Here is a 26,494-nt window from a genome sequence, read left to right as displayed (position 1 = left end):
CGGCCCGCCTCCTCGCTCTCGGCGCAGTGAGCGCGAGCAGCCCGAAGATCCGCCTCCAGCCGCGGGACCTTGGCGGCTTCAGCTGCAAGGCAGCCAGAACGAAGCGTCAGCCAACCAGGACTAAAGAAAGAAGACATCAAGTCGGAAGGAGAAAGATCTTACCCTTGACGGCCTCCAGCTCGCGAGCCAAGTTGGCCCGGTCAAGCTTGGCCTTGTGGTAGTGGGTCACGGCGCGGTTGTACAAGTTGGTGCGCCGATCCGCCACAGCCTAAGAGGAAAGAAAATCAGTCAACTAGATGAAACCCGGACCGGCTCCGAGCAGCCGGCCCATGCCTCGGAGGGCTACCAGGATAATAACAAAATTGAAAAACAGATGAAGCGCTTACCTTGCTGGCTTCCTCCACCTTGGCGACGTTGGCCGCGGTCTCGGCAGCCCTGGCCTTGAGGTTGGCCTGCAAGCCGGAGAAGAACATCTTCCCCGACGCTTGGCCTGGGTTCCCCACCCGGCTGGTCACCTCGTAGGAGTCAGCGCTGAGCCACGCTTGCTCCATAGTGCCAGCCGAGCCAAGGCTGGAGTCGGAGGCGGACGGCACGTGCAGCAGCCGGGCGCCCTTGGCCACATGCAGGCTCCCCACCGGCGCCGACGGGGCTTCCGTCCTCACCAGCGCGCGCGAGTCGGCGTCCTCCATGCACGCCGGCTCATCCCTTGCCGGCTCCTGCCTGGCCGGCTCCTCCCTCGTCGGCTCCGGCGGTGGCGGCGCTCCGGCGAAGCGATTGGCGATCGGCGCGATCATCTCCGGCGCTGAGGCTCCCCTCCGGACTCTCCAACACCACCACGCTCGGCCCGGCTCCGGCCCCGGTCACGAGCGGCGCAGCCCCTCGCGCTCCGGCTCCGGTCGAAGGAGGCATGCCCCGGCCCGGCCCTATCGGGCGGGTCCGAGAAGACGAGCACGGCGCGGGAACATGTCGTCCAGCGTCGGCTGGCGCGTCGGCTCGGCCCGCGTGCCGCGGCCAGGCGCTGAGGCCAGTGGCACAGTGAAGGAAGGCGCCCCTGCGGGAGGCAGAGTACCCGCAGGCGGCGGCGGCGTAGGTGCGCGCGATGGAGGCTGTGGCGTCGACTCCCTCCTTTGTCGCGGAAGCGGCGACACGACACGCGGGGCTTGCCGGGAGCCGCCGCCCTGAGCGAACTTGATGGGGGCCCTAGCCGAACAAATAAGAAAAAGATAAGCATAAAGAGTAAGGAAAGAAAAGAAATCAAACAAGCGAAAAAGAGAACTCACCCGGCCTGCTCCGGAACCTTCTTCGGCTGCTGCCGGCGGAGCTTCTTCGCCTTCGCCTCCAAGGCGACGGTGGAGCGGGGGTCGCCGACCCGCTTCTTCCCCTTGGGCGCCGAAGTCGCCGTGGTGCTTGGCGGCCTCGCGCGCAGAGGCATGGCGGGGATTGGCCCTGTGGCGGACGTCGCCGGCTCTTCGTCCTCCTGCTGCTCCGGTGAAGGGGGCGGATTGTGCTCCCCCTGGCAGCCTAGGTCAGGCGCCTGCAGCAGGTCGTCGTCGCCGGCCTGGTCGCTGGCTTGGTCAGCCGGATCGGCGTGATCCGGCGTCCACCTCCTTGTCGCCAGGTCGCCGTCCTCGACGTTCTGGCGGTCGAAGAGCTAGAAAAACAGAAGACATGAGCAAACAGCAAGCCGGAAGTCGGCAGAAAGAAAGAGAAGTAAAGCTTACCAGCTCGGGCGGCAGATCCCTGTTGCGGGGCGCCAACCCGTAGTTCCACTTGTCCGGCATGTTCGCCTTGGTGATGTTATTCACCCGGCGGGCCACCTGGGCCTTGGAGAGCGACGCCTTGGACGTCCGGTTTGGGTCGAACCGGCCGGACATGTGCCCAATCTTGTGGGTGCGCATTTGGAGCGGCAGCACCCGGCGCTCGGCGATGGTGCAGAGGAGGTCCTCGGCGGTCAGCCCGTTCTCGACGGCCGCCCCCAGGAAATCCCAGAGTTGGCTCACCTCCGCATCCGGGTCCGTCGTGCGGGCATTGTAGCCCCAGTTGGTCCGGCTGACTGGAGGAGCCGGGTTGAACTCCGGCAGATTGATCCGGTCGACCAGCTGGCCCTCGTTGCGCACGTAGAAGAATGACATCTGCCAATTCTTCACCGAGTCAACGGTTGGAATCTTGGGGAAGGGCATACCCGGCCGAGAATAGACCGAGGCGGCGCCGCAGGTCCGCAGGTGGCCGTCAGTGGTCTGCGCCTTGATGTAGAAGAGCCGGCTCCAGAAATCTATGTCTGGCCACAAGCCGGCGTACGCCTCCATGAAAGCCACGTAGCAGCTGAGGAGGACGCAGGCGTTGGCCGGCAAGTGGTGCGGCTGCAAGCCAAAATAGTCGAGGAAGCGGCGGAAGAAGTTGGACGCCGGCAGGCCCAACCCACGGTCGAGGTGCGCGCCGAAGACGACGCGCTCGCCGGGCTCCGGCTTGGGCTCCATCTCCGCGTCGGGCGCCCTCGTGGCCACCGTCGACGGGATCCGGTGGAGGCGCACCAGCCGCTCGATGTCGTCGTCCCTCATGTACGACCCCCTCCAAGATCCGCTGGCGGAGGCCATCGACGAAGAAGAGGAAGAAGAGGACCACGAGAGACGGAACGGAGAGGAGGAACCTCGCGACGGCGGCGGCGACGACGGCGGCAGAGGGCGCACGGTTGAAACTCGGGGCCCCGTGGCGCCGGCTCGACGGAGTGGCGGCGGCGGCTTGACGGAGACGCGTTCGCCGGAGCTCGCCAGTGAGAACCTTCGCCGGAACCGCAAGGAGTGAGGGCGCGAAGAAAACAACGAAGAGCTTGAGCGCAGCGGAGCAGGGCGCGGGCGCGAGGAAGAAGAAGAAGTGCGGGAGTGCCGCCTCGATCCCCCCCCCCCCGCGCGGCATTTATAGCCGCCCGGGGCGGACGGTTGGGCTCCAAGTAGCATACGTGGCCACATCGCCCGGATCTTCTGCGCATTAACTCCCCCCACGATCGCTGCAGTTACCGGAAACTGCCACACCACGTCGCCCACAACCGCACCGGATCCGGAAGAGACATTGATGTGACCAGACGAACCGGCGGCAGAGCCCTGACGTCAGACCGGTCAAGTCGGGTGCAGGACCCGAGGCAGCGGAGACTCCTGCGCGCCGCAAGCCGGAGCCGGATACTAAGTTCACCTCGGCCCAAAATTTGCCCAGCAAGGCGGAGACATCGCCAAAACTTGTAAGAAAGCAAAAGTTGCATAAGTGCAAATAGTGGCCGGCTAGGAGCAGCCGGCCGGAACGAGCCGGATGAGGGCGCAGCCGGCTGAATGGAAATTCTCAGTCGGCCCCTCCAAGTGCCGTCAAATATATTCAAGAGATCAAAGGCCAGGAAAACCTGCCTAGGTCCTTCTAACCGCAGGACCTTGCCAGCTTCGGGGGCTAATGTCGGGGGGAAGACCCCGGGTAGGGCAATGGACGCGGAGCAGCCGGCTGGCCACTGGCCGGCCCGCGGCAAAGGCCGGCTGAGGAGCAGCCGGCTGGCGCCGTGGCCTGCTGGTCCGGAAGCCGGCTGGCTCTAGGTCCTAGTCGGCCTGGCTACGGCCGCCAATGCTGTAGCTGGGCCGGCTTCTACAAGCCATATCCGACTGGGGGTTCGTACCTCAGACCGACTCGAGGCTGGTGAGTCTTGCACTAGAAGGAACCGGGTTGGTGATCCGGGTTCCCAAAGTCCACGCTGACTTCATCTTCCATAAAGCGCGGGGCACTGTGGAGCAATAGTGCCACGCGCCGGACAGGCCATCATGGTCTACGTCGATCCGTACTGGCCACAGTGGCTGATGGCGACAGGGGCACCTCCTCTCCATACCGCTGACCTTGGCAGCCGGATGGGACAGGCCATGAGGCCTCAACGGCTCCTGACGTCATTACCTCGGGAAGGAGCGGAAGACGGAGCCGGCCGAGCCAGCCAGTAGACTATAGGGTCTTATATGTAAAGTGCCGGTGCCTATATAAGCCGCACTACCCCCTCTCGTGCAGGGGATCGATCATTCTGACCTCACTTCCACCCCTAGCGCTGCCCTGTGAGAGAGACTCTTGTCTTCCTTAGCCTCCCAGGAGCAGCCGAACACAGCTCAAGGAGCAACCTTGTATTGTGTGATCATCATATACACTCTAGCAGGAGTAGAGGTGTTACCTCCATCGGAGGGCCTCGAACCTGGGTACGTCGCCGTGTCGCTCGTCCCCATACCCGCATCCGGATACCACCGTGAGATCTCCTAGGAACCACCTTCGTTAGCCACCCTATGGCATATGCCGTGACGATACCACGACAAAAATTTCAAGACAAAGAAAATGAATTCCCCTTTTTCCAAATTTTGGAACCAACAAAAACTTTTATTACCTAGGGTGCTATGCATAGTACTCATGCTTAATTCTTGCGCTATTGCCATGATTGTTGGTTAAAGTATTTTGAAAAGATATTAAACCCTAAAACTCACCCTCTTTTCACCATCCAAGATAAAACAAAATAAAAAGAAATTAAATAAGGAAAGGGCCTATGTGCCTATGACTATTTTTGTGAAACTTTTATTTAGACTTTTCTATCTGGTGTAAAGGTTTGGAAAACATTAATCAACCCTACCTAGTGCTCAACAAATCAAATCCAAGTTAAAAACAAAGTAATTTAAAAAGGAAATAAAAAAATGCCATAGAGGCATATGAGAGTAAATAACCAAATTGGGAAATTTAGAATCTTGACCCTAAGACTTGTTGTGAATGGTTGGATCACTCCTCTATACCATTTCAACAATCAACAACATCATTTGGGTCAAAAGAAATCAAATCAAATCAAAGAAAAATCAAAAACCATGTGGCATGTGATAATGGTCACTTGTGCCATTTTTAACAACCTACCCACTTTGAGCCCTTTTATTAAGAGATTCTTAAACCAAACCCTAACAACTCTTTGCACCTCATCCAAGACCTCATCCAGATGAACATTTTTCATGTTGACCACTTTGACCAAAGCTTTGACCATTTCTCCATTTAGTCAAGCCAAGATGCCACCTTGAAACAAATTCTAGATTCCCTCCACTATTTGAATTTTCACAAAACCTCTCCAAATTTCAAACCAATGCCACACATAGTTGCCCAACATCATGTAGAACACATCCATGCAGAAATTTGATCAAAAGTAAATACAAGGGAGGTCATTACTTTAGAAATGGGAGGTACACATAAAGGAGAATAAAGGTACATGCCACTTTTCCCTCACTTTTTGCTTTCTCTCTCTCTCTCTCTCTCTCTCTCTCTCTCTCTCTCTCTCTCTCTTTCTCTTGTCATCCTTGATAGTACACCATGTACTCTGAAAACACATCAATGAGATGACACCACCTTGACCATGATCACCATGCTCATGATTGCCACTCATTGCATGTACCACATACACTTTTGGAATTATTTCATTGTGCACACATTTAGCCTCTCCAACCTGGTGACATAGGCATCCCCAATGGGCCTGCCGAAGATGGTACCTGGGGTTTACTAAAGGCCCACGACCCGAAGAATAAGAAGGCTCGGAAGCCCAAGATGCTATTAAGGAAAGCTAGAATTGTATTAGGAAACAATACTTGTAATCTTGCGGGATGGGTCAGAAACCCTCCCGGACTCTGTAAACGTGTGTATTACGAAACCCTCGGCTCCACCGCCTATATAAGGGGGAGTCGAGGGACAAAGAAAGTATCAAATCGTTGTCTTACAAACCCTAATTTTTACATCGTCGAGTACTTTTCGGCTGAAACCTTCGAGATCTACTTGCCCTCTACATCCAACTAAACCCTAGTCTACAATCTGTAGGCATTGACAAGTTAATACTTTGTCACCTGGTGCACCATGTCAAATAGCTTCACCTCACCACACTCACACTTGCAGCACCATGGTTACACCAGAATTGGGCACAAATGGATCATGCCAAGCCCATGCCATGAAATTGGACACCACCATGCCAAACCCTGCCAAGTTCATAATTAGGAGCAAGTTCTACCAAGGATCTATCTTCAAAATCTTCAACCATACTAACAAGAGTGAAAAATTCTTCTATATTATCTCTTCCAATGATAGACCCTTGCCCTACCGGTATATCTTTCAGAGTGAACTTAGGAGGAAGCATGATGAAATAAAAAAGGTAATAAAGTAAATGCAAGTAACAATTTTTTTTGGTGTTTTTGATATAAAGAACGCAAACAAGACAATAAATAAAGTAATGCAAGTAACTAATTTTTTTTGTATTTTTGATATAGAGAAAGCAAACAAAGCAGAAAATAAAATAAAGTAAAGCAAGACAATAACAAAGTAAAGAGATTGGATGTGAGAGACTCCCCTTGCAGCGTGTCTTGATCTCCCCGGCAACGACGCCGGAAAAAGAGCTTGATAACGCGTGAAGCACACGTCCGTTGGGAACCCCAAGAGGAAGGTGTGATGCGTACAGCAGCAAGTTTTCCCTCAGTAAGAAACCAAGGTTATCGAACCAGTAGGAGATGAAGGCCACGTGAAGGTTATTGGTGAAGGAGTGTAGTGCGACGCAACACCAGGGATTCCGGTGCCAACGTGGAACCTGCACAACACAACCAAAATACCTTGCCCCAACTTAACAGTGAGGTTGTCAATCTCACCGGCTTGCTGTAAACAAAGGATTAAACGTATGGTGTGGAGAATGATGTTTGCTTGTAGAAAACAACAGAGAACAGAGATTGCAGTTGATTGTATTTCAAATGTAAAAGAATGGACCGGGATCCACAGTTCACTAGTGGTGTCTCTCCAATAAGATAAATAGCATGTTGGGTGAACAAATTACAGTTGGGCAATTGACAAATAGAGATGCACATACATATCATGATGACTACTATGAGATTTAATCAGGGCATTACGACAAAGTACATAGACCGCTATCCAGCATGTATCTATGCCTAAAAAGTCCACCTTCGGGTTAGCGTCCGCACCCCTTCCAGTATTAAGTTGCAAACAACAGACAATTGCATTAAGTATGGTGCGTAATGTAATCAACACAAATATCCTTAGACAAATCATTGATGTTTTATCCCTAGTGGCAACAGCACATCCACAACCTTAGAACTTTCTATCACTGTCTCAGATTCAATGGAGGCATGAACCCACTATCGAGCATAAATACTCCCTCTTGGAGTCACAAGTATCAACTTGGCCAGAGCCTTTACTAGCAACGGTGAGCATGCAAGAACATAAACAACACATATATGTTAGATTGATAATCAACTTGACATAGTATTCAATATTCATCGGATCCCAACAAACACAACATGTAGCATTACAAATAGATGATCTTGATCATGATAGGCAGCTCACAAGATCTAACATGATAGCACAATGAGGAGAAAACAACCATCTAGCTACTGCTATGGACCAATAGTCCAAGGATGAACTACTCACACATCAATCCGGAGGCGGGCATGGTGATGTAGAGCCCTCCGGTGATGATTCCCCTCTTCGGAAGGGTGCCGGAGGTGATCTCCTGAATCCCCCGAGATGGGATTGGCGGCGGCGGCGTCTCTGGGACTTTTTCCGTATCGTGGCTCTCGGTAATAGGGTTTTCGCGACGGAGAGTTTAAGTAGGCGGAAGGGCAGAGTCGGGAGAGGCACGGGGGCCCCACACCATAGGCCGGCGCGGGCCCATGCTGGCCGCGCCGCCCTATGGTTAGGGCGCCTCGTGGCCCCACTTCGTATCCTCTTCGGTCTTCTGGAAGCTCCGTGGAAAAATAAGACCCTGCGCGTTCGTTTCGTCCAATTCCGAGAATATTTCCTGTGTAGGATTTCTGAAACCAAAAACAGCCCAAAACAGGAACTAGCGCTTCGGCATCTCGTTAATAGGTTAGTGCCGGAAAATGCATATAAATGATGTAAAGTGTGTATAAAACATGTGAGTATTGTCATAAAACTAGCATGGAACATAAGAAATTATAGATACGTTTGAGACGTATCAACTGCCACCTCTCGACCCTATAAATAGAGCCCCTCCCCGAGCTATCCGAGCACACCATCGGCCTCCCCTCTTCTCACTTGCTCTCCTCGACCCCTTCTCCACCTCGATTACGCCCACCATCGCCGGAATTTGGTCAGAGTCCGCCGCCACAGAAGCTCAGCGACGCCGTTGATTTCCTCCACCCCAAGCTCTGCCGCGACCACCGCTCGCCTCCTCGTCCTCGACAACGCCGCCGCGCACCCTCGCTGAGCCTCGCCGGAGCTCCGGTAAGCTGCCAGCCCCAAACCCTCGCGGTGCCTGTGCCGCCTCTCGTCGACGTAGACGACGACTCTGCGTCGTTAGATCACCATTTAATCCTACGGTCCACAACAGAGCTTACCGTTTCGGTGTTAAAAAGAGACTGACCGCTGGGTCCCACCATGTCAGGCGGCCCGCGGCGTGAGAAGTGCTGTTGGGCTGGCCTTTGCCGTTTCAAACCTTTCTGGCCCAGTAGTTTCCCGCCTAGCCCATTTAGTCCAAATTCGAATTAATTCGTTTCAGTGAATTTCAATACTGGTGCTCACTTAGAATTTGAATAACTCTCAATCCACTTGTCCAAATTTAGTAAATTTGATGTTGTTGGAAAGCCTGTGAAATGCTCTATCCAACCACACTGGTTTCAAACTCATATCTGTTATAGAAATAATGTAGTAAAAATAACAAGACAGAGAGTTTTCAGAGTTCAAATAAATTTATAAAATCAACCATAATGAATTTTGAGATGATTCAAATTCTCATAATTCACATTTCAAATACTCTAATTGTTTATGTAAAAATATGATATGGTTGTTTCACATGATCATGGGCTAGAGCAGAATAATGGCTATGTGGCTATTTCTAGTCCATCTAAATTATCCAAAATGAATTATTTAAATAATATGGGAGATATTCTCTCATTTAAACCATTGTCCTAAGTAATCCAATATGAAGTAATAATCTTAATTTATAGCATCTCACATGAAATTATTTAGTGATATTCAATTGTTCCATAGTGGTATTTAAATGGCATGAGATGAAGTATCTCATTTAAACCATTTTCCCCAAATAAGAAATATGAAGTGTTGACCTTGTCAACATCATATCATACTTGTTATTTGAGGAAATTAAATCTTAAGAAGATTCAATGAGAGGAAATTATTTCTCCCAAACTAAAAAGAAACCCTAAACCACATTTCAATAAGAGGAAATTATTTTCCTAACACTAAGTAAGAAAACCCTAGCATAATTTTGGGTAGAAATGTTAGGTGATGATGCTAGATCATTTGTGTGAGCCATTAAGGCTAGTTAAGTCTACTTAAGTATTGTTTGGTGATTGTTATCCTCGTATTCGTTTATAGACGCTAGTACCGGAGACTATCAAGAGGAGGAGGTTTTCTACCAAGAGGAAGAAGAAGAGAACTTTGATCACTACCCCAATCAAGGCAAGCTAGACTAATGCAAGTTATATTGTTGCAAGCTAATATTCTTGCAAGCTACCCTAAGGCAAAGCTCTACAAGAGCAAGGCCTCATCACCACTTACTTTATGCTTAATGATCCTATCCCAAGTTTTTTACTTTACAAGTTTTTGACTTTGGTTTATCAAAGTTTACTTTTTGATTCATGATTCACTTGGTCTAGAGTAGAACAAGAGCATCAAAGTTAGCCTAGAGCAATACAAGCTAGTTAGCACCCCTCATGACTAGTTGCTAGTGCTAATAAATAAAATTGACTACTCTAGATGGGAACATGTAAAATGAAATGACTTTGAAAACCTTGGAATGATGAGTCATTCTATTGAAAGATTTTGAAGGTGAATATGACTGGTGAATGACTTGGTGAATTTTACAAAAACTGATGGTTGGGTTCGGATGCGATACCATTCCAATTTGAAAGTACCCCCACAATACTCAATATGGGTAAGGGCTTAACTAGAAATTTATGTGCTTTAGTATGGGTTCCCTCTGAACAAGCGTCATAGGGGTTATGCCGAGGCTGCCTCCGTGGGAAGTGAAATGATGTGAAATGAGGTGAATGTCCGGCCCAAGCCCTGTGCAGTTCCCAGGCTGACGGTTTGTCTTCACTGGGACGCCAAGCTCATGGGGAGAGGTGCCTATACTAGAGTGTGTAAGTGAAAGGTTATGGTTGGTAGTCCGCACACGGAGTGTGATAAATCAGGGCCAGTTAACCCTGACGGATTATTGCAAATGTTGTGGCACAAGTGTACGACCTCTGCAGAGTGTAAAACTATTTGAATAGCCGTGTCCACGGTTATGGACGGTTGGAAAGGCCATACTGTTCCGTCATCAGACCCTTTTAAAAAATGTGCCATGTGACATATGACTGGTGAAATTGAACTTGAAAGGTGAATGGTGAATTTGAATTGAATCACAACAGAGTTGTGGGAATGACACTAATATTTTCACTTGAGTTAGTTAGCAAATGAAGAGGCTTTTACTAAATGTTTGTGAACTAAAATTGGCTTTATGCAAATAAACTTAGAGCTTAGCACCCCCTTATTAGAGTTGATAGTGCTTACATTAGTATTAGTTTGCGAGTACTTTAAAAGTACTCATGGCTTTATCCCTGGCTATTCAAATGGCAAGACTTTGAAGGAGAACAGCAGTACGAGGAAGATGGACAGCAGGACGTCTACGACAACTAGGACTACTCCTGACGTCAAGCGTTGGCCTGTGGATTAGATAGCCACTACTACTTCGCTTCCGCTATTTGTGATGTTCGTTGATCAATAGATCAACTGCTATTTGTAATATTGGATCATGTGATCTACCTTTGTAAGACGATTATGTGTTGTAATAAATGATGACTCTATGATATTCAACTGTTATGTCTCGCAACAACAATCTTCTTGGGATTGCGATGTATGGTATGATAGGCATCTGGACTTAAAAATCCAGGTGTTGACACAGATTCAACAGTTTCGACCAATATGTCTTTTAAATGTATTTTTTAAAATTTTCACCAAAGTGGCTACTATTAGATTAAACTCGGTGGCAGATCATGTTGTGCGCCCTACTCAAACTGCTTTCATGCAAGTACGATATATCCTAGATGGATCCGTTGCATGAAACAATCCGTGAGTTGCACCGCAAGAAGTTGAATGGAGTTATCCTCAAAATCGACTTTGAAAAAGCCTATGATAAAGTCAACTGGTCGTTTCTTCAACAAACTCTCCGTATGAAAGGTTTTTCTGACGAGTGACGCGCTTTAATTAATAACTTTATTTTTGGAGGAAGTGTCGCATTAAAGTAAATGATGACATTGGTAGATACTTTCAAACAAAAAAATGTTTAAGACAAGGTGATCCGCTATGTCCAATGTTATTTAAGATTGTTGCGGACATGTTGGAAATTTTAATTGAGCGTGCTAAAGTTGATGGTCAAATTGAAGGAGTGGTACCTCACTTAGTTGATGGGGGTTTATCAATCCTTCAGTATGACGATGACACAATACTTTTTATGGATCATGACCTACAAAAAGCTACAAACCTGAAATTAATTTTGTCAACGTTCGAGCAATTGTCAGGTCTCAAAATAAATTTCCATAAGAGCGAATTGTTTTGATTTGGCGAAGCCCAAGACGAGGCCAACCTTTATGGCGAACTCTTCGGATGTGGGCTGGGCAGTTTTCCACTTAGCTATTTGGGCATTCCGGTTCATCACCGGAGGCTCGCGGTCGTTGAATAGAAACTCGTTGAGGAAAGACTACAGAAACGACTTAGTAGTTGGAAAGGAAAATTACTATCTCTTGGTGGAAGATTGGTACTCATTAACTCAGTACTCACGAACATGGTACTGTATATGATTTCCTTTTTCCAGTTGCCTAAATGAGTCTTACATAGATTGGATTACTTCCGATCAAGATTCTTTTGGAAAGAAGATAGTGAAAAGAAAAAAATACCGGTTGACGAAATGGAGTGTCGTTTGCCGTCCAAAAGATCAAGGTGGACTTGGTGTTCATGATCTTGAGGTTAAGAACAGATCTTTGCTAGGTAAATGGCTAGCTCGGTTATGAACAGAGGATGGTGTATGGCAGAATCTACTGCAGAGGAAGTATATCGGCACAAAAGCGATTTCTCCGGTTATATGGAAACCAGGAGATTTGCATTTTTGGGCTGGTATTATGGCAACTAAGAAATACTTCTTCCCACATGGCTCCTTCTCCATTAGAGATGTGTCTGAGATAAGGTTATGGGAGGATAAATGATGGGAACAACCACCCTTCGTGAACAATATCTAGCCTTGTACAATATTGTGCGACATAGACATGATACTTTATAGAAGGTGATGGAAACATCACCTCCGTCTATGACATAGACGCTCAGGAGTGATCTTGTTGGTCCTCGTTTGGCTTCTTGGAATGAGCTAATACAAAGATTAGCCTCTGTCCAGCTGCTACAAGGATTAGACGAGTTCCGCTAGAATCTCACAAAAAACGGGGTATTCTATGTTGGGTCCATGTACACGACCTTAACTGAACCCATTCAACCGGTAGTAAATTATAAATCCATCTGGAAGATGAAGATACCACTGAAAACTAAGGTTTTTTGCTTGGTACCTCCGCCGGGGTGTTATTCTTACTAAACATAACCTTGCAAAGCGGAATTGGCATGGCTGTACGAAGTGTGTTTTCTGTCACGAAGAGAAGACAATAAAACACTTGTTCTTCCAATGCCAGTTCGCGAGATCTATATGATCAATCATTCAGTTATGTTTGGCAATTGGCTAAACGGAGTGGATGCTAGGTTTAGACTTCTTATCAGAGTGGGAGCGATTGCCGTTATATGGTCGCTTTGGCTATGTAGAAATGACAAGGTTTTTGATAATAAAAGTTCTTCTCTTATGTAGGTCATCTACCGATGTACGACGTTGCTTCGTTTATGGTCGTCGTTTCAGCGCTTGGAGGACCACGACCTCTTTACGGAGGTGTCTTCACGATTGGAGGAACATTTTATTATGCAACATGGGTGGCTGCATAGTCGAAGGATTTTGCCTCCTACAGTCTAGTGATTTGTTTTTTTTTCCAGATTACGTACTCATGTAAATTTTTTTGTCGGTGAGTTTTGAGAATAAAAAACAGCTACATCCTAATTATGAGGCCAAATGTATTGTTTAAACTTGAGTAATAAAACGTCCTTTATCAAAAAAATATGTCAATGTATAATTGACGTCCAAAAACACACGCCGAGATAAGCATCCAAGAATCTTGTACAAACGATTAAAACGCATGCATCACACCAACGATTTCTTGGCACTTTATTGTGGGGAATTTGTTGGGCTAAAGACAATTGTACGTGCACCATAATGGGTGAGCAGCAAGAAAAAAATAGCGCGCTATAACAAAATAGCATGGGTCTAAAAATACGCTATTAGCATATTGTAGCGTGCTATTAACGCTAATAGCGCGCTATAGCGTCAAAATAGCGTAGCGTCGGCTCTCCAGATATACTATTAGCGTTGGAATAGCGCGCTATTTTTTTCCATGACTGAGCAGTGAGCTTCATGACAGAACACATTTGTTTTGGTCAGATCCTATTCTGAAAACTCTCAGCGTCTTCACGATTGGCGATACCCATGGCCAAATCACTCGAGAGCTCACCAGCCCAGGCGGACGGGGTGCCACGCGCGCGGGCGGTGGCCGTGGTGGGTGCGGGTGCGGCGGGGCTGGTGGCCGCGCGCGAGCTGCTCCGCGAGGGGCACGCCGTGACGGTCTTCGAGAGGTCGGACCGCGTGGGCGGCACGTGGGCCTACGACCCGCGCCCCGACGGCCCGGACCCGCTGGGCAGCGGCGGCGCCGTCCACGGCGGCAGCAGCATGTACGCGTCGCTCCGCACCAACCTGCCGCGGGAGCTCATGGGCTTCTCCGGCCACGAGAGCCTCGCTGGGCGGGTCTTCGCTGGCGACCCGCGCGCCTTCCCGGGCCACCGGGAGGTGCTGGCCTTTCTGCGTGCGTTCGCCGAGGATTCCGGCGTCGCTCAGCACGTCAGGTTCCGCGCCGAGGTGGTGCGCGTCGCGCCGCCCCTCGGCCGTCACGGTGAAGAAGGGGAGAGATGGAGCGTTTCGTGGCGCTGGGAGAGCGGCGAGGTGGCCGTGGAGGCCTTCGATGCCGTCGTCGTCTGCAACGGGCACTGCACCGTGCCCCTAGTGCCCAAGCTCCGAGGTGAGTCCCATCCGTTCAACTCTCACTTCAGATCTTTTTTTTTTTTTTGCGTAGAACTCTCACTTCAGATCGGCAAAAGTAAAAAAAAAAAATCAGGTGATAAGAGCAATGCTCATTTGCGGGATACAGGAATCGACAAATGGCGAGGAAAACAAATCCACAGCCACAACTACCGCATTCCTGAACCATTTCGAGATCAGGTACTTCTCCTTTGGTTTGCCGCAAAGAAAACATGAATGTGTGGCGCTGCACAACTACTGCATTCTGAACCATTTCGAGATCAGGTAGTTGTCATTTGGTTTGCAGCAAAGAAAAAAAAAGTACTTTGAACAATTAGTACGATATCTCTGCAGATCGTTGTCGTGGTAGGATTAGGAGCCAGCGGAGTCGACATTGCTAGAGAGATCTCTCAAGTGGCCAAGGAAGTGCACATCGCGTCAAGAAACAACGAACACAGGCTGGGAAAGATTGACCTCTACCCCAATGTTTGGATGCACGCCGAGGTTCAGAACTCTGAACTTTCCTACAGCTATCAAGGCGATAAACACCCACAGTTAAATTTGATGATCAGGTGGACTGCATCCAAGATGATGTCCAGGTGCGCTTCGCTGAAGGTGCAACAGTGGAAGCAGACACGATCCTCTACTGCACAGGGTACCATTACTACTTCCCGTTCTTGGACCTGGACGAGCTCACCGTCGACGAGGACAACAGTGTCAGGCCTCTGTACAAGCACGTCTTCCCCCCAAAATACGCGCCCAATCTCTCCTTCGTCGGACTGCCTTCCAAGGTACGGCCCGAACCTGCCACGCCATCACAAAGTTCAGAGCTTCATAGAGTGCGGAGGCAGCCAATCAAGCTGACGCAGTCTGGTGCTCCTCCGAGCAGACCATCATCTTCCAGTCTTTCGAGCTCGAGTCCAAGTGGGTGGCGCGCACTCTGTCAGGGAGAGCGGCGCTGCCGAGCAAGGAGGGCATGCTAGCCGCCGTGCAAGAGCATTATCGACAGATGGAGGAGAGTGGGAAGCCCCGGCGCCACACACACGTCCTCATGCCTGAATGGGTTAGTAGCGGCTCGATCGGCTTCTAAAACATTTTGGTGAATCATAATCATGTATGATGGTGATTGTGCTTGGGTTTGCCGGCGGCAGGTGGATCACATGAACTGGTTGGCGGCGGAGGTTGGCGAGCCGCGGATGGAGGCGCAGAGACAGGCGATGTACGAGAGAGCTGTGGAGTGCATCTGGTCTCTGGATGGGGGATACAGGGATAGGTGGTGTGAGGACACTGCATTGTAAAGATCAAATGTGCCCATGCTTATTATTTTTTTTGAAAAGAAAATGTGCCCATGCTTATTGCTAACTAGTTGTGCTGTAACTCTGAAAAAAAGCTAGTCCTGATGTAATCGTCTCGTCATTTAGGAATTATGTTTTCCTAAAAAATACTACTCCCTCCGTTCTCTTTTAATTGACTTGGATTTAGTACAACTTTGTACTAAATTCGAGTCAATTAAAAAAGAACGGAGGGAGTACTAGCAAAGTAGCAATATGAATTTTATTTACCCGCCTTTACTTTTGGAACCAAAAGTTATACTCCTACTAGAAGCACTCTCGCTGGGTTGATCTAGAGATAACACTTATCCTTCTGTCGCACACCGCCCAGGTCATCCCATTCCTTCAGGCCATGTACAACACAGGTGCTTAGGTTAGGTGCTAAAGAGGAAAACCAGTTTTTTTTTACCATGTCACAACCGCCAGGTGCTTAAGGAGGGGAAGGGGTACTTGATTTGGCTTCGATGCCACATCGGTGATTAATAAAGGAATAACTGCTCTTCTATCTTTTCTAACTGCATGAGTCAACCAGAGCCTGAAGCATTGAAGCAGACTTGCTAGCGTTGAAGAAGAAATTTAGTAGGTGCTTGGACGCACTCTCATGACGCACCTCAAATTAGTTTTTTTTTTTTTTTTTTTTTTTTTTTTTGCGTTATACATGCCCTTACTTGTGTCTGCGGCTGAAGGATGACCCGAGCAAAGCATTGAAACGTGATGGGATGGCGGTGACAGGTTCAGCATAGCTTATAGATGTGGTCTGCGGTTGCGGCGCGACCATGCGGGAACACATTGGTTGTCATCGTGCTGAAGGCGTGGCTTCATGCCTATGGGATTGGAGGGGTCTTCCCAGCTCAAGCTGGCAATTTTACCCATGGGTATGTGCGCCCACAGGCACCCGATCTGGAGATAGTTAATCTTTGGAATAATCGTCGCAATTCGCTTTCGATTGTGGCTCCTATCTTGTTAGAAATTGGACAGCTAGCTAGTTCTTTTACAGTTTTTTCTATTCATCATGTATTAAGGACGGCTAATGTTTCGGTTCACCTATGTGCAAAACGAGCAAGCACATTGTGTGTGACCGAGAGTTGGTTGTCTGAGACTCCAAGCTTCCTGGTTAGCAGCCTTCTCGCTGACTGCCCAGTGAACACTTTTGTTTAATAAAGCTCTCTAAGTTCCCCACACAAAAAAAATACATATCAACCAGTGGGCTGTATGCACATGCAAAAAAGGAAGTTCCGGCCCATGTGCTTGTAGCAATGCTGCGTTGCGAACACGCAGAGACGGTAGTCTGGATAGTACCACCTCGGAAGTGGAAGCAGGAAGGGAAAGAAGGCATGCATGTATAACAATCAACATGGCAGTGACTTTGCTGTTCCTAGGTGTGTTCTGATTTGGACGTGAAATCTGAACTTTCGGCAACGCCGGCTCTCAAGGAAATGAAAAATTACAGCTGCAGCTTGCAGACCCGATGGGTGCCCGCTTGGGTTGGGTGACCCGTCACGTTCGGGCATGGGTTTGATATCAGACCCGTGGGCAGTGTCATGGGCAAGGACCATCACCCATTTACTAATCGGGCATAGGTCTGGGAGACGTTGACCCGGTCAAACCCGACCCATTGCCGGCCTGATTCCCAGCTCGTCTTTGTGAGGACAAGTAGCGATACACGCGTTGACCTGGCTAGCAGTATTTTCTCATCTGGCGGTAGCGGGTAGGCCGGATGATGCAAAGCAGGCTGGCAGCCCCTGCTTCAAATATGGCTTCCACCTTGGGTCACATGGTCTACCGTCCATAGGAAGGTAATTGAGGCTTCATATGGCCTCATTGCTGCATATTTCACTATGTCATGTATATCAGCTAAACCCACGGAGCAGACACAGTTGTCACATATGTTCAACTCTTTCCTGGTGCCTCGCATGTCTAGCCTAACATCTACGCATCTAGTTCCCTGCCCAAGAGAAATAAGAAACGGCGATGATACATATTTTTGTTTGTCACCACATGTTTCCTTCACCATGTTTATATACATCTCAGGATACGAGAGTTATCCCTCGATTTGAATGCAATACAAATGCTTGTAACGAGCCTTGAGTGCTCAAGATATCTTGTCCTTCATCTAGATGGTATTGCATCGTGTTACTTAGAAATTGCAAAGGACGGCACTACTTTGCTTCATGTAGAAATACTTCTCTTTACACCGATTTTGTTGGATATCTTCCTCGGCAAAATTATGATCATGTGCATCTCAGATTGATTGAATGCTCAAGATATCTTGTCCTTTTACTGACATCATCGTAAATGCGTTTCGACCTTGCTTGCTCCATATTATAGTCTTGTACTACACTCGGCTTTTTCTTATATTTTCTTTTGAGATAATTTTGCAATTTAGTATATAAGCATTTAAATTTAGAGGGTGTGTATGCATGCCATGGTTCTCAGTAACAAGTTTCTCCTACTCGGTTGTCTTGCATTGAATCCTATGTTAGACATAATACGTAATACCCCTTGCATACGAATTAGTATGGAGTAATTGTAACACCCCGACCATCTCCGGCCGGGATTGTTACCCCTGACAGCTCATTAGGACCTCTAGACTAGCCCCACAAAACAACACATGTCTTTCATACGCACTTTGTCCTCACTCGTGCGTACCCGGGAACTACTTCCCGTCACCCATCCTCAAATTACTCTGGGCCAAGCACGCTTAACCTCAAAGTTCTTTGTTGATGAGCTTCCGGAAAAGAAGTTGCAAATTGTTAATATGAGTATGCTATAGTCATATTGAGCCCTGGGCCAGGATGTCACACTCATCCCCCTTAGAAGATCGATGCCCTGGTCGATCAGCATCAGGTCAGGAACATTCCCTCTTGGCACACGTATGTGCGTCCAGTGCAGGCAAATGTGCCATGTTGTGTGCCATGACGGGCCACACCAGCCATGCGCCACATGCCCTAACCCCTGACCCGCACACGCCCGTGTAACCGTGAAGGTCAGCTCTGATACCAAATGTACCACCCCGACCACCCCCCGGCCAGGCCTACCACCCCCCAGCCAGGCCTATTACCCCTGACAGCTCATTATGACCTCTAGACTAGCCCCACAAACCAACACATGTCTTTCCTGCGTAATTTGTCCTTACTCGTGCGCACTCGGGAACTACTTCCCGATCAGTCACCCATCCTCAAATTACTCCGGACCAGCACGCTTAAGCTCGGAGTTCTTTGCTGATGAGCTTCCGTAAAAGATGTTCAACTTGTTGATTTTTTTGATAAAGGGAATATATTAATATCAGAAGATACCAATTACACCCAGCCCTTTGCAACAACGCAACACCCTAATGGCAGTACAGATGCACATAGCCAAAAAAGGAAAAAAGAAAACTAAGAAACAAAAGTCCCGCTACAACATTCTAGGCCTAGCAACAGCAATACATCCACCACCAAGACAACACCTGAAATACAGACTTTCCAAAAGCGACGCCTCCAAGAAGGAAACAATGCACCAGCACCGTCGTCGCACGATCAAAGATCTTAGGTTTTGTAACATCCCAAAAAATTCAATCAATGAGAATGGTGGTTTCCAAAATTCAAAATTTGCAACTAACAAAAACTTTTCTCTTTGCATATAGTGTTATGTATAGTATGTGTGCATTTGAGTGATCTTGCCATGATGAGTGTTTGCAAACCTTACCAATGTATTAAAACCCTACTCTTGATCCCTCATGATCACAAAGAAAAGCAAAAACCCAAAAGAAAAGAATAAAATTAGAAAATCACAAAACCTCACATATGGTTTATGCCATTTTTTGCAAATCTTGAATCTAGACCATTTTGGCTTGCACCATTGGTTAGAGATGGTTACTAGACACTTATAAACACTTTTGGAATCAAAGAAACTCAAATCAAATCAAATTTGAATTCAAAATGAGCTCACATGCACTAATGGTCACATGTGACATTTATAACCTGATGCCTACTTCGAGCCATTATATTTAGAGATTTCTAAACTAAACAAAGCAAACTCCTTGCACCTCATCCAAGACAACATCAAGGTAAACAACTTTGCTCAAGAGCACCCCTGCAAACTCTTTAGGATCAAGCAAAGTGGAGACTTTTTAACAGATCTAAGATCATATGCAATTTGGATTTTCGCAAACTACCCCAAATTTGACCACCACCACCACCACTCTACTCTAAATCTTATTCAATTCAAATCCACAAAAATTCACTCAAAAATTCCAAAGTGGAGTTCATGCGGCCATTGTGTCGAACAGGTGGTGTGCACACTTCTACCAACTACATACTTTGCAATATCCAGCATGTAATCACCTCAACCCTCAATCTGAGGTCATCACTAACACCCTCTAGCACCCAGGAGACAAAGCCTAGCACTTGTACCACGGTACCTTGGCGATGGTGACCAGAACATGGCCATGCCGAGGTGAGCACGGCATGACCATGCCATCATCCTCTCCCTTCACCTCAACCCTGCATCAGCATGTCCTTCCCCTTCCCCTGGTCGTGCTGATCACGTTGGACACGCTCTAAAGCCAAGAGGAAGCCGACACTGGCCAGTACACGCACGCCCAGACACGCCCAAGTCATGCTAGGACACGCGCCAGAGCGCGCACTGGCAAGCCCTGGACGCGCCAGAACGCCAGCTCGCCACGCCGCGTCAACGCTCGCCTGGACCCCTCCTTGCGCCACCAGCTCCGCTACGTCACCAGCCACTGCCTGGACACGCCCATTGGATCGCTCGACGCTCGTACACAACGACGCCATCATCGATGTCCGCCACAGTACTGAGAGCTCCGGTCACGCTCGCGAGCTCGTCCTTGCCTCGTTTTCACCACAATCACACCTAGCGTGACCGCCATGACATCGCCAACATGCGCGCGTCATCACCAGTCCACCAGTTCCCCTGTAGACGCGTCGCCATGATCACCACCTCCGCAGCACATCGGCCTCGCCTCGCCACTATAAAAGGAGGGCCTCCCTCCTCAAATCAAGCACACCACAAGCTCCCCCTCTCCTCTCTGACCATCCTCATCCACTCTCCGCTCAACATTGCCCACCGTAGACCACCAATTGCTTCCTCATTGCCAGTGCTCCGCCGCAGAAGCTCGCCGGAGATAGACGCCGCCCCAAGAGACGCCGCTGGTGCCAGAAGACTCGCCGTCGTCGACAACTTCCTCGCGCACACTGCCAACACTTGCTGGAGCACCGGTGAGCTCGCCAACCCCCTCCCTGCGCCGCTAGTAGCCTCGCCTCTTGCCGGAGATGATGACGGTCGTGCGCCGTTCGATCCGATTCTAATAGTGCAGCGCAGATAAGAGCTTACCGCTTCGCGCGTTAAGTTAGGCTGACGGGTGGAGCCCACCTGTCAGGCAGCCCACGCGTGCTGGACGCGTGGTGGGCTGGCCTTTGCGCTGTTTAAATGGTTTGGGCCCAGTTAGTTTTCCCACCGGCCCGTTTAATTCAAATCCGATTTTCTGTTTAATTCAAAATTGCTCACAGATGCTATTTTAAAATTTGCATAGTTTCAAATCCACGGGGCCAAATTTGATGAATTTGGTATTGTTGGAAAGCTTGTAAAAAGATCTATCCAACCCCACTGGTCTCATCTCAAACTTGTTTGTAGAATTAATTTGACAAAAATAACAAGGCAGGAACTTTTGTAATTTCAAACAATTATTAAAAATCAACCCTAAGTGATTTTCAGTTGATTCCAACTCTCATACATCACATTTCACATACTCTACAAGTTTATGCGAAAACATCACATAGTTGTTTGTATGATCATGGACTAGAGCAAAATAGTGGCTATGTGGCCATTTCTAGTCCATTTAAACTTATCCAAAATGAATTATCAAATAGTATGAGAGGTTCCCTCTCATTTAAATCATGGTCCTAAGCAATTCAAAGTGATGTGTTGACTTAGTCTATATCATCTCATATTGGATTACTTAGAGACATTAAATGGTTGTAAGAGTAGGATTTAAATTGCATGAGGTTAGTACCCCATTTAAATCATTGTTCCCAAATAATAGATATGAAGTGTTGACCTTGATCAACATGAATTCATACCTTATTATTATTTGAGGAAATTAAATTGTAAAAAGATCCAATGAGAGGAAATTATTTCTCTATTACAAGTTTTCTTAACACACAAGCCAAACCCTTTTGATTAGTGTTATGAGGAATGAATAGCTTGTGTGACCCATGTGTGTGATTAGTATAGCCTTAAGACTTGCTTGGTGATTGTATACTTCATATTCGATTTTACACGCTAGTACCGAGGAGTACCAGGAAGAGGAGGTCTACTTCCAAGAAGAAGAAGACCACTTTGATCAATATACCAACCAAGGCAAGCTAATATTCTTGCAAAGTGCAAAGCTCAACAAGAGCAAGGCATCACCCCATTTTACTTTATGCTTAATGGTCCTATCCCAAGTTTTTACTTTACAGGTTTTATTGAATTTAATTAGTCAAAGTTACTTTTTGATTCATGATTCACTTGGTCTAGAGTAGCACAAGAGCACCAAATTTAGTCTAAAAGCAATCAAAGCTAGTTAGCACCCCTCATGACTAGTTGCTAGTGCTACCAAATAAAATTGACTACTCTAGATGGGAACATGTGTTTGAACTGACTTTGAAAACCTTGGAATGAATGAGTCATTCCATTGAAAGAGTTTGAAGGTGAATGTGACTTGAATGACTTGGTGAATTTGATAAAAACTGATGATTGAGTTGGATGTGATACCATTCCAATTCTTGAGTACCCCCACAATATCTGATTATGGGTAAGGCTTTAGCTGGAAATTTATGTGTCTTAGTATGGGTTCCCTCTGAACAAGCGTCATAGAGGTTATGCCGAGGCTGCCTCCGTTGAAAGTGAAATGACGTGAAATGAGGTGAATGTACGACCCAAGCCCTGTGCAGTTCCCGGGATAATAGTTGGCTATCACCGGGAGGCCAAGATCATGGGGAGAGGTGCCTATACTAGGGTGTGTAAGTGAAAGGTTAATGGTTGATGATCCGCATATTGAGTTATGATTATTCAGGATTATCCCTGACGGATGTAATCAAATGTTGTGGCACAAGTGTGCAACCTCTGCAGAGTGTAAACCTATTCGAATAGCCGCGTCCACGGTCATGGACAGTTGGAAAGGCCATACTGTTCCGTCATCAGAATTTTCCCAAATATGACTTGTGATTGGAATTTGAAAGGTGACTTGATTTGAATCACAACAGAGTTGTGGGAATGACACTAATGTTCCCACTTGAGCTAGTTAGCATATGAGGAGTCTTTTACTAAAGTGTTTATGAACTAAAATTGGCTTTATGCAAATAAACCTAGAGCATAGAACAATCTCACTAGAACTATTAGTGCTTACCCTAGTATTAGTTTGCGAGTACTTTAAAGTACTCACGACTTTGTCCCTGGCTATTCAAATGGCCAGACTATGAAGCTGAACAACAGTATGAGGATGACGGCCAACAGGACGTCTACGACAACTAGGAGCTTCTTCTAACGTCAAGTGTTGCCTGTGGAATAGATAGTCCACTACTACTTCGCTTCCGCTACGTATTTGTGTAATGATCATTAGATCAAGTGTTGTAATGAGACTGGATCATGTGATCCTTTTTATGTAATGACCACTATGGTATTGTAATTAATGATGACTCTATGATATTCAACTGTTATGTCTCGCAAAAACAATCTTCCCGGGATTGCGGTGTATGGCATAATAGGCATCTGGACTTAAAAATCCGGGTGTTGACAAGTTGGTATCAGAGCCATTGTTTGACCTTAGGAGACCCTAGTTAGAATGGACATTCTGAAAAACTTAGTTTCAAAAACAAATGAAGTAAATATATCTAACAAAATTATTCCCTCTCTTTTCCCTGAGATCGTTTCAAATTAATAAGTCATGCTCTTCCTTAAGATTCTACATAAAATTTTGACACACTTCTCTAACTTACTCCTCCACTTCACTTTTAGATGGAGCCAATCAACACCAAGTTTTACCAGCTGGGGAATGGCGGGAGTTTGATCTTCGAAAGGGACCTCAATGCCCTCTCGGATTTCCTTGACCGCCCTCACCCTGAGTTCCACGGAGTCGAGGTCAACGACCAGCCCGGAGGGGAACTGCAGTGGATCATCACCGCTGATCTGAGGGACAAGATGGAGCCTCCTACTTCTGAGAGGATCCTCTTCTCTTTCAGGGAAAGCAACTGGATGGACGGACTCGCTCGTGGTATGCAGGAAGGCCTTGCCCGTCTGTGCGGGCAGAATGGGGAAGCACTCCAAGACGCTCGCTTTGCTCACCTCGCAAGGCGTAACTCCGCCGGAGAACCCATGGACATGCAGCCCCACCCCAAGCTGAAGCACCACGTGGAGCATCTGGACTTCATGTTGTACCAGACGCAGAAGGAGCTGGACAACGCCCGTGTGTACGCCAACCAGATTCACGCCCACATCACTCAGCAGGGAGATGCCATCAAGCTGCTTGCCAAGGACCGCAAGTCACTCCGCCAGCAGCGTGCCAAGAAGGACACTACCATTGCGCGTCTTCGCGCAAAGATAGTATCCTTGGAGGCCACTGTCAAGGCCCAGGAGGACCAGATGAGAGAGATGGAAGAAGAGGGTGAAGACATTCAGGGAGGAGGAGCCTTCCTGAGTGATGATAATGACTTTGAGGAAGACGCATACACTGATGGGGAGGACTACGAGTTCCTGGACGCCGGAGAAGATGACTACATCCCGATAGATGTAGATGAGGAGTAGTTTCACATGTTCACTTGCGTAGGTGTGAGTTTGTATCCCGTCCCATGTATCGTAGCTTGGAGAAATGGTTCTTAAAACCATTAGTGTGTTAACTTGTAATGTGTGTTGTTTGCAATGAATGAAGGTGTTGTTTGTGTCAACATTACAAAGTATTCAAGTTTTAAATTATTTGAACTTACTCAAAACAAGCCATAGAAAATTCCCTCTTATCTCATGATCTATCTCAATGTTCAGATGGCCCCTCCAACCCGTAGCGCAAATCAAGATGCCATGATGCAGATGTTGCAAATCATGTTGGAAGATAGAGAGGCTGAACGAGTTGAACGGCAGGCCAACATTGCAGCACTTCAACAGCTTGCCAACAACAACCATGGCCATGGAAACCATGATCACCCTGGGTCTAAGCTCAAGAATTTCCAGAACACCAACCCCCAATGTTCAGCAAGACAGAAGAACCCCTTGATGCCGATGACTGGCTCCAGACCATGTAGAACAATCTAGAGGTTGCGGGAGTTGAAGCCGCCGAGAAAGTCTTGTTTGCCACCCATTACTTAGAAGGACATGCAAGAGCCTGGTGGACCTGCACCCGTACCATGAATGCCGGCCAGATCATGACTTGGGCAGATTTCAAGCTCAAGTTCAGCAAGTATCACGTGCCCCCGGGTCTGATAAAGAAGATGAGGGATGAGTTCCGGGAACTCAAACAAGGCAGAATGTCCGTGGTGGAATACCGCGACAGGTTTCTCACACTGTCAAGGTACGCCCCGAATGAGGCTGACACCACCGAGAAGAGGAAGGAAAGGTTCCTGAACGGCCTGCATGATGAGATGCAGACTGTGTTGGTCAACATCCCCTTTGCCGACCTTGAAGCCCTGGTAGACTCCGCCATCCAAATGGAGGGAAAACTGCATCAAGCCAACGAGAATCGCAAGCGCCGCATGATGAATCAGAGTGGCAATACCCCAAGGTATCGCCCCAGCTCAAGCGGAGGATTCAATCCCAGGAAAAACAAGCCCAATGCACCGATGCCACGTCCGGGTTTTCAGAACCGAAGTGGAGGACACCCTAGGCCAGGAGGCCACCACCACCACCACAACAACAACAACAACTTCAACCGCGCCCCAATTAGAGCCCCCAACAACAACAACAACAACAACAACACCAACACCGCACCAAGGACTGGGAGCAACGCCATCCCCGTCACCCCGAAGACAAGTCCACCATCACTTGTTATGAGTGTGGAATAGTGGGTCACTACTCCAATGAGTGCCCCAAAAGGTTAGCCAAGACCACCCCCAATGCCTCTGCCCCTGCTCAGCAGCAACGCCGTGTCTCCACCGGCAAGAAGTTCACCCCAACAACCCGAACAACCGTGGAGGCCGCCTCTTCCACATGAACGCCGAGGAAGCCCAGGAAGCACCAGATGTAGTGCTGGGTATGTTCTCTGTTAACTCAATACCTACAAGAGTGTTGTTTGATTCCGGAGCATCGCATTCGTTTGTTACCGAAGATTTTGCATGCACTAGTAAGATTCACCCAATCAGTTTGAAACATGTCATGATAGTTCAAATACCTGGATCAACTACAAAAGCTAGAAAAATTTGCAAAGATGTACCCATCAGAATCCATGAAATAGAATTTTATGCAAATTTGATTGTTCTGGAAAAAAAAAGGTTTGGAAGTAGTAATGGGTATGGATTGGATGTCGAAACATCATGGATTGATTGACTGTGCCAAGAAGGCCATCACCATGACTAGTAGCACCGGAATATTAGTAGAACATGTGTCTGAAAGGCTGCCCAAAAAATTTACCTGCAACCAGAGTTTAGCCAAGCCAGCCTTGGATCAGATCAGGGTCGTTTGTCGATACCCCGATGTGTTTCCTGATGATCTACCCGGTATGCCCCTAGATCGGGATATCGAGTTTATCATTGAGTTAATCCCTGGAACATGACCTATAGCCAACAGAGCCTATAGCATGAACCCCGAAGAGTTAGTGGAACTAAAGAAGCAACTGGATGATATGATGTACAAAGGTCTGATTCGACCAAGTGCGTCGCCTTGGAGATCCCCAGTTTTGTTTGTGGATAAGAAAGACGGTGCCACTCGTTTATGTACGGATTACCGTAAGCTTAACGATGTCACCATCAAAAAAAAATACCCCTTGCCAAAGATA

General features: G+C 47.8%; 1 protein-coding gene across 4 annotated transcripts in view; it reads left to right on the top strand.

Annotated features, from left to right (window-relative positions):
* The first annotated feature begins 13,540 nt into the window (after positions 1-13,540).
* Positions 13,541-26,494, top strand: part of LOC127308894 (flavin-containing monooxygenase FMO GS-OX-like 2) — a 60,688-nt gene continuing 47,734 nt past the window's right edge. The window contains exons 1-6 of one of the 4 annotated variants that reach the window (XR_011743716.1): positions 13,541-14,201; positions 14,331-14,401; positions 14,555-14,704; positions 14,773-14,991; positions 15,070-15,263; positions 15,352-15,486. Coding sequence is in view for 3 of the 4 variants with exons in the window: in XM_051339800.2 (XP_051195760.1) it covers positions 13,616-14,201; positions 14,331-14,401; positions 14,555-14,704; positions 14,773-14,991; positions 15,090-15,263; positions 15,352-15,498 (1,347 nt within the window). In the remaining variant the exon portion in view is untranslated. Of the gene's footprint in view, positions 14,202-14,330; positions 14,402-14,554; positions 14,992-15,069; positions 15,264-15,351; positions 15,625-26,494 lie in introns of those variants that run through there. The other 3 variants (XM_051339800.2, XM_051339815.1, XM_071819270.1) reach the window with 3 other exon arrangements.

This window comes from Lolium perenne, chromosome 1 (assembly GCF_019359855.2).
Source record: "Lolium perenne isolate Kyuss_39 chromosome 1, Kyuss_2.0, whole genome shotgun sequence".
NCBI classification, from domain to species: Eukaryota; Viridiplantae; Streptophyta; class Magnoliopsida; order Poales; family Poaceae; genus Lolium; species Lolium perenne.
The sequence above is the reverse complement of the archived record's forward strand: the minus strand, read 5'-3'. Positions and strand labels throughout refer to the sequence as shown.